The sequence below is a fragment of the Emiliania huxleyi genome (assembly GCF_000372725.1).
Source record: "Emiliania huxleyi CCMP1516 chromosome Unknown EMIHUscaffold_165, whole genome shotgun sequence".
In the NCBI taxonomy this organism is placed as follows: Eukaryota; Haptophyta; order Isochrysidales; family Noelaerhabdaceae; genus Emiliania; species Emiliania huxleyi.
This window is the reverse complement of record NW_005200931.1, coordinates 183,316-190,571: the sequence shown is the minus strand read 5'-3', so window position 1 is coordinate 190,571 and position 7,256 is coordinate 183,316. Positions and strand designations below refer to the sequence as shown.

At 65.2% G+C, this 7,256-nt stretch overlaps 2 protein-coding genes across 2 annotated transcripts; one reads left to right on the top strand and one right to left on the bottom strand.

The window, feature by feature from the left end:
- Positions 1-78: 78 nt before the first annotated feature.
- EMIHUDRAFT_557994 (putative two component response regulator) lies at positions 79-2,715 on the bottom strand (the record flags this gene model as incomplete). Its single annotated transcript, XM_005785037.1, has 9 exons — positions 79-137; positions 408-466; positions 546-694; positions 965-1,050; positions 1,118-1,158; positions 1,263-1,357; positions 1,432-1,487; positions 1,666-1,876; positions 2,092-2,715. 9 exons carry the CDS (start codon positions 2,713-2,715, stop codon positions 79-81), a joined length of 1,380 nt encoding a protein of 459 aa, XP_005785094.1.
- A 2,632-nt stretch (positions 2,716-5,347) lies between these two features.
- On the top strand, positions 5,348-5,746 carry EMIHUDRAFT_230617 (hypothetical protein; the record flags this gene model as incomplete). Its single annotated transcript, XM_005785010.1, has 1 exon — positions 5,348-5,746. The coding sequence occupies one exon, from the start codon at positions 5,348-5,350 to the stop codon at positions 5,744-5,746; it is 399 nt and encodes a 132-aa protein (XP_005785067.1).
- Positions 5,747-7,256: the final 1,510 nt, after the last annotated feature.

Below are 7,256 nucleotides of genomic sequence, written 5' to 3'. Positions count from 1 at the left end.
TTTGGGGTGGGGGGGGGGGGGTGCAGGGGTGCAGGGGTGCGGCGCCCGTCGACTCTGGGCAAATGTCTCGGGAGACATCTAGGAAAGCGCGCCTCGAACTTGTGCAGCAGCGCGTCCCACTCGTGCTGAAGCCGCTCCTACAAGCGTCGCACACGCGGCGCCGTGTCACGGACGCGCCCAGCCTGGGGCGGCGCCTCCTCTGCTCGCCGCGGCGCGCGCCGCGTCTCCCCTCGGCAGCGACGGGCTGAAGGGCGGCTTCGCCTTGCCGAACGCCTCCGCGCCGCCCTCGCCGCCGCCGTCCGCCGTGCTGCCGCCGCCTTCGCCCGCGTCCCCGCCCGCCCCCTCCCCGCCGCTGACGCCCTCCCCGCCGTTGGCGCCCTCGCCGCCCGCCGCCGCCCCCTCCTCGCCGAGCTCCTCCGAGATGGTGGAGAAGGCTGCAGCGAGGAGCCGCGAGAGCGACGCCGACCTACTCTCAGCCGATTCGCTCAGCAAGCCGGGGCGCTCTCCACTCACCCACGGCACGCCGCGGGGAGAGGCTCGGCCACCTCTGCTCCTGCCCCGGCCCCGCCTGCGGCCCGCCCTGCGCGAGCGCCCACTCGCTCCTCGCCGGAAGCGACGGCGGCGAGGGCGACTCGGCGGGGTGGCTCGAGGAGAGGGACGCCTCGGACTGGGACGAGGAGAGGGAGACGGGCGCCTGCTCGCGGCCGCGCGCGGTGAGGACGGATTTGCCTCACACGCGCCGCCGCCGTCGGGTGCCCTCACGCAGAACGACCGCGCGGGGGGGCGGTGAAAAGGGGGAGGAGGCTCTCGCCTCGCCGTCCTCCGACCGTCCACTCCTCTCTGCTCCCCTCTGCTCCCCTCTGCTCCTCTCCGCTGGTCGCGCGCCTCTCCGTCCTCCAGCTGGGACTCGTCGGGTAATCTCGGGTAATCTCGGGTAATCTCGGGTAATCTCGGGTAATCGCGCCTCTCCATCCTCCGACTGGGACTCGTCGGTGAGCGGCGCGCGCGGGCGGCTCTTGCCCGCCAGGGAGTGCAGACGCGGCAGCGCGCCTGAGGAGGGCTCCGACTCGAGGGTCGCAGATGCGGCCCAGGCAGAGTGCGGCGACGGCGGACGCGCCGATGACGGATCGGACTTCGCCCGGCTCGGCGACGGGGTACCTGTTCACACACCCGCGAGGGGGCGAGAAGTGTGAAGAGCGCCCTCTTCACAGCTCGTGGTGGTGGTGGTGGGAGGGGGGGGGGGGTGGGGGGGGGGGGCGCACATGGGGAAGCGGAGCGGCACGAACGCGCCGTCCTTGGCGCGCACCCGCAGCGTGAGCTTCTCGCCCTCGGCCACGAGGGGCGTCTCCTCCCTCGCCTACCGACACCGCCCGACCGCCGGCTGACCTCGGCGGCCTCCCCGCTGCCGCCCGCTGCCTCCTCCTCCCTCGCCTCTGCGCGCGCCACCAGCGCACGCAGCTCGGCCAGGTCGTCCGGGTGGACGGTGCCTGCTCACACCAACCTACCCTCTCTCGGCTCATCTCGGCTTCATCGGCGTCTTTCGGCTTCTCTTGGCGAGGTGGTGCGAGGGCCTCCTTTCGCAGCCCGGCGGGGCGGGTGGCGCGGAGAGGAGGAGGGCTCTCCCCTCTCTCAGCTCATCTCGGCTCATCTCGGTGAACCCGGCGCCGATTGTGTCGCGCGAGGAGGAGAGCTCGGTCGGCGCGTAGCCGAGCAGCCGCTTGCACTTGTGCGACATGTAGAGAAACACGCCCTGGCGCGAGGCGTGGAGGATGAGGTCGTTGCATGTCTGCGCGAGCTGCCAGTACTGCCGCATCTGCGAGCGCAGCATCCGCATCATCTGCTGCTGCATCCGCTCGCGCTGCCGGTCGAGCAGCACCTGAGCAGCCCACACTTGCTCATCATTCACCGCTCGGAACAAGTCGGCGCTGCCCGGCGAGCAGCACCTATTCGGGCGCCGCTCGTGCACTGGCCGATCCGATCCGAGCCCACAAGTCTCTGCTGGCCCGGGCGGCGTTTGCTCGCTCGAGCCTCCCCCGACCCATCTCGACTACATCTCGACTACATCTCGACCATATCTCGACTATCTGGCGCCTTTTGCTCCAGCTCGAGCCTCTCCCGCCGCACCCTCTCGCGCTCAGCGAGCGTCTCGGCGCGCAGCCGCTCCATCTCCGCCTGCTGCCGCGCCTGCCGGCGCGAGAGCGCCGCGAAGTGGTGCCGCATCACAACCTGCCACAGCCGCGCCACGTCCTCGAGCCGGATCGGCTTGACGAGGTACGACTCTGCGCCCGACCGGATGCACTCCTCGACCATGGCGCGCTGGTGTATGGCGGACATCATCACGACGCAGCGCTCGACCCGCTCGACCCGCAGCGCGAGCAGCAGCTCCTTGCCCGACATCCGGCCCGGCGCCATCACGATGTCCACCAGGATCAGGTTGAACTGCTCTGTCGCCGGCCGCGCGGCGTCGGCGGCGAGGAAGTCGAGTGCGGCCTCGGCCGAGCGTGCGATCGTGACTTCGTAGGAGCACTTCTCGCAGAGCGCCTGCACGACCCGCGCCGCAAAGTCCTCGTCCTCGACCACGAGGATCCGCAGCCTCTCAAACCCGCCGGCAGTATCCTCCTCGGCGGGCGGCAAGGCGCTGCGGCTGGGCGGCGACTCAGGCGGGTGCGCGGTGGCTGTGGCAGCCTCCGGCGCGGGCGGGTCGGGGGCGTGCATGCGGCGAGTTGATGGTCCTTTCGATGAGCAGCTTCAAGAATTTGCTGCGCGCTCGAATCCTTTCCAGCCTACTAGCCTACTGTGGGAACCTGGGAACAGCTGAACGCTGCTCGCCAAAGCTCGCCCCAGTACATCTCGGGTTGACTCGGCCAGACTTAAAACCCCGAGAGGCGTGGGAGTACCTCCCCAGCACTTGGCGCGGTGTGCCCCCGTCCACTCGGCGGGATCGCAGCTGCCTCTGCGCGTCCTGGGGAGGTACAATAGTGTCGCCACCGGAGAGACGACTCGACGCCGAGCTGAGATCGGAGATCAAAGCTCTGGCAGGTCGCACGTCGCTCCTTTGACGCCGACGTGACTCACCCGCCGCCGCCTCCTCGTCTCCCCTTGTCCCTCACGATCACCGCCCCGCAACCGTAGGTGCATCTGGAGCGGATCTCTCCACGGTGGGATGCCTGGTCTCTTCCGGGTCCTCTCCGCCCGGTTCATCTTTTTCATCTCTTCTCTGTATGTGGGCTGGCTCTTCCAGAACCTAGTTCCTCGCTCTTCCATGTTGAGCTTTGGTCGCAGTGTGCGGATCAGTCTCCTCTCCACTCGCTGCGCCTTCCGTTTGCTCGCGCACACAACAAGCGGCACGGTAAACCAGGTGTGTGGCCGCGCTGCTCGGTGTGCCATGTATCGCCCATGTCCACCGCACCCAGCCTTCCTGCAGGTGTGGTATTCGCGCGAGTGCTTCACGGTCAGGGTGAAGTGCTGCTCCTTACTCTACTCAACATGTAGACTATAGTCGAGCGCGTCGGAGAGGTGTTTCGACACCGAGTGTTTGAACGTTTCTTCGCAGAAGAATTCTTAAGATACAAGCCTCTCTCACAGCACACTGGCACGACAAGGGCGCAGACTGGCGCGGACTGGCACACACACAGGCTCACCACCGGAGCCGCCTAAGCGACTCCGTTAAGAAACGTCGAGAGAAAAAATCTCTCGCCGGTGTTCACAGAGCTCTGTGAACACCGGCTACTCGGCCTTAGCCGCCGGTACGTCAACAGTGCGATAGCCAAGTATCGCACTGTTGGGTTCCGATGGTGTCCCATCACAAATTCGTGCTGTCGACAGATCATGTCCCTTGGTCGACTGCACCCGCCTTTGGACGGTTCTCCGACATGCTTAGATGAGTCTTTTTGTCTTTTTTTTGGCTCGCCTGGCCTTCACCAGTGCGAACATATTCTTGCTCGTAGGAGCCGCTCGTCTTTCGTCCGTGTGTTGTGCATGTGTTGGTTTGTTGGGGAGGGTACCCATTCGGTGTTGGTAGCGACCTAACGCTGCTTCATGAAGCAGCGTCAGGGCGCTCTCGTCACGGTCGGGCGTGCGAGGCTCCTGTGCCTCCGGTGCAGCCGATGCTCAGCCCTCTCCCACGGTCGCGGCTCGCCCGTCACCTCGCCTCTCCGCAGGGTTCATCTCTCGCGCCGGCTGCATCTCTCTGCCGGTCGCCAGCACCCGCGCCACCGACTAGCTGCACCGCCACTCGCGACGCGCCACCCTCGCGCACAGCCTGCATACGCTACTCCCGCCGTGCCTTTGCTACCACATGGATCGCATGTCACTGCAAACGCGCCCGCAGCCGCGCTTTAAAGGTCTGCCGTGCTGGCTGACATCTCACTCTCCCGCTCCTATTGCATCTGCCTCCGGCCCTGCCTCCCGCCTCCCAGCTCACATTTCACACCGCAGTAGGTGCTCCGGTCGACGCTGCCGCCGCTGCCACCGCTACTGTCACCGCTCGTTTGATAATCGACGCCACGCTTAGCGGCAGCGAGATCCGAGGTTCAGTCAACTTGCCTGGTGCGCTCTTGCGCGTGCCTTCAAGATCCACAAGTCAATTTGTACCAGAAATCCAAAGGTGGTGCAAAATGGATATCTCAAGATTGGCCTTTATTTCGCGCACCTGCTCTCCGCCGCCGCCGCTTACCTGCTGGCACGCCACCGCCCCGCGTCGCTAACTCAAGCCTCCCTGCTGCATCTTCGCACCCCTGCCACATGACTCGATCGCCGTCGCTGCTACCGCCCTCTCCGCCGCCCTCGAAGGCGCCACCAGCATTACGGCCGCCTTCATATCTCATTGATGCTGCCACCAACGCCACTTCCTCGATTCTGTGCCGCTGCAGCGGCGAGGCGCCGTCGCCACGATCGCCGCCAGCGCTGCTGACAGCCTCGGAGCGTCGCCGTGGCCGCGTTCTGGTCTGCCCACGCTTCCCTAAAATGTCTAGGACGAGCTCAGAGGCTAAGGGCGCATCATGTGGGACCATCTAGCTCTACTGGGTCCGCGACGGCGGTCGGCGCACCCCCGTCTCGAACGTGTGTGCTCTCTGTCTGTCTGTCAGCTGTTTCGGCTAAGTCGTTTTGTACCGGATTTCAATGTTAGTGGCAAAACCGCGGAACCAAAAATGGCGTTTAATTTCGCGCACCTGCTGTCCGCCGCCTGCGGCGGCGCTCCGCGCCGCTTGGGGCGCCTGCGGCGCCCCTGGGCGCGCTGCGCGCGCCTGTTTTGGGGAGGCTACCAGCACCGAAAAATTGCCGGTTTGTGCGAGGGCTGCGCGGAGGGCAGGGCAGGGCGGCGGCGAGCGAACTCACGTGTGCCTTCATGTGCGCACCGCACGAGAGCCAGGCGCACGCTTCGCACGGCGCTAGCCTCTTCGTCGCGGAGGTTGGCGAGGCGCTCCGTCGCGCAGGAAGCCTCTCGGCGCGCATCACCGGCCGGCTCGCTCGCATCGACCGCACGCTCTGCCGGGCGGCTCTTGTCGACGCGCGAGCAGGTGTGACCAGTGAGGTGGTGGTGGACGTGTCGCAGGTCATCGGGCAGCTCTTCCACGATGGCGAGCTGGTGCAGGTCCTCGGGGAGCTCAGCCCGCCGGCTCTTGCGACCGACCCGCCAACGCTCCGGGCGAGGATCCTCCGCAACGTTGACGGCCTCGATCTCGAGGCGTTTGAGCGCGCAGTCGCCGGAAAGCACACGTTTATGGCCGAGCGTGGGCTGGCGTAAATTTCTCGTCCGTGCAGCGTCGCCTGTCCGATCCGCGCTGTGATCTCGAGTTTCTCCGGTGCGCCGCGAGAGGCATCCACCGTGATCTACCTGCTGCGGGTGGGAAGTTCCGCTCCACGACCTGTTCCACGGCGGGTGGGAAGTTCCACGGCGGGTGCTCATGCGGTACGGCGGCGAGCGCAAATGGCGGCCGGCGCGAGACCCGCGAGACGCTCGAGGAGGCGGCAAAGCGCGAGCTGCAGGCGGAGTAGCGAGAGAGAGATGCGAAAGAACCAGCGAACCCTCGCTCCCTCTCTTGCACGCTCTATTTATCTCTTTCTCCCTCTATCCCTCCCTCTCTCATGCTCGCGCTTGATGACCGGGCTCGCCACACCTACTCATCACGATTGCAGGAGGAGTGCGTGTCGCTGCGCGCCGACCAGATGCGGCTCCACCTCACCTGCACATCTTCAAACCATGCTTCCATGACGCATGAGCGCTCCATGCGCAGTTCGTTGCGACTCGGCTTGGGTAGCCTCGCGGCGGACGGGCATGAGAAGTGATCGCGACATCGTTGTGTGCTCTTCCACACAATTAGAGAGAAAAAAACACTGCTATTTGAAAGCACAGCCGACTAGTTCGTACGGGGTGTGGAGGGTGAGTTGACCAGGGGGTTGTGCGCCGGGCCCTCCTGCTCGGCTCCAGCCAGTAGACAAGTCTTGTCATCAACAGAGTAGATGGAAAACACCCCCCGTTTGTGCCTGTAAGCCTGACCCTGGCCATGGCCTCTCTGGGGGTGAGCTGGGCCGGCCGCCTCCGGGTCCGCCACTCGCACGATGGGCTCGCGTCCGGGAGAGCATCCGAGACCCGCGGCTGTCCGCTCGCTGGGCGCGACCTACATGGAAATCCACTGCACACAGATCTGTGCTTTTGGCGCCTATTGCTCGCTCTCTGCGCAATCGCAACGCCAGAGGCCGTGCTTGGAGAGTGTGTCGCAGTGCTGCTACGTCAGTGGATTGAGCCGCGACGCAGGCTCCATCGGTGAGCTGCGGCGGCGCACCGGCCGCTCCATGCATGCTCTCCGGCGAGCCGTCGCAAACGCGTTTCCGTCCGCCCGTTTCATCCGGTTTGCCCGAGTGGTAAAATGCAATCGAATCTGCCCGAGTGGTCAAGTAAAACTTTGCCTTTCGAAAAGTTGCCCGAGTGGTCGAGTGGTCAAGTAAAACTTTGCCTTTCGTGTAAAAGTTGCCCGAGTGGTCTGTGGGGAAAAAACGAAAATCGAGACGGACTTCTTGAACGGCCGGGCAACATGTCTTCCTTACTATTATTAATTGATGCTTTTTGCACGGGTGAGCCCCCCCCCCCCCCCCTCCCCCGCGCCCACTCCCTGCCCTCTCCCGCCACGCACTCCGTCAGAGCCCCCTCCCCTCTTGCACAACAGGAATTTTGACAATTAACAAGATGGTGCACGTTTTGGTGTGTCTATTACTGAGTGTGTCTATTACGTCTCGAAGTTGCTATGTCTACTTTT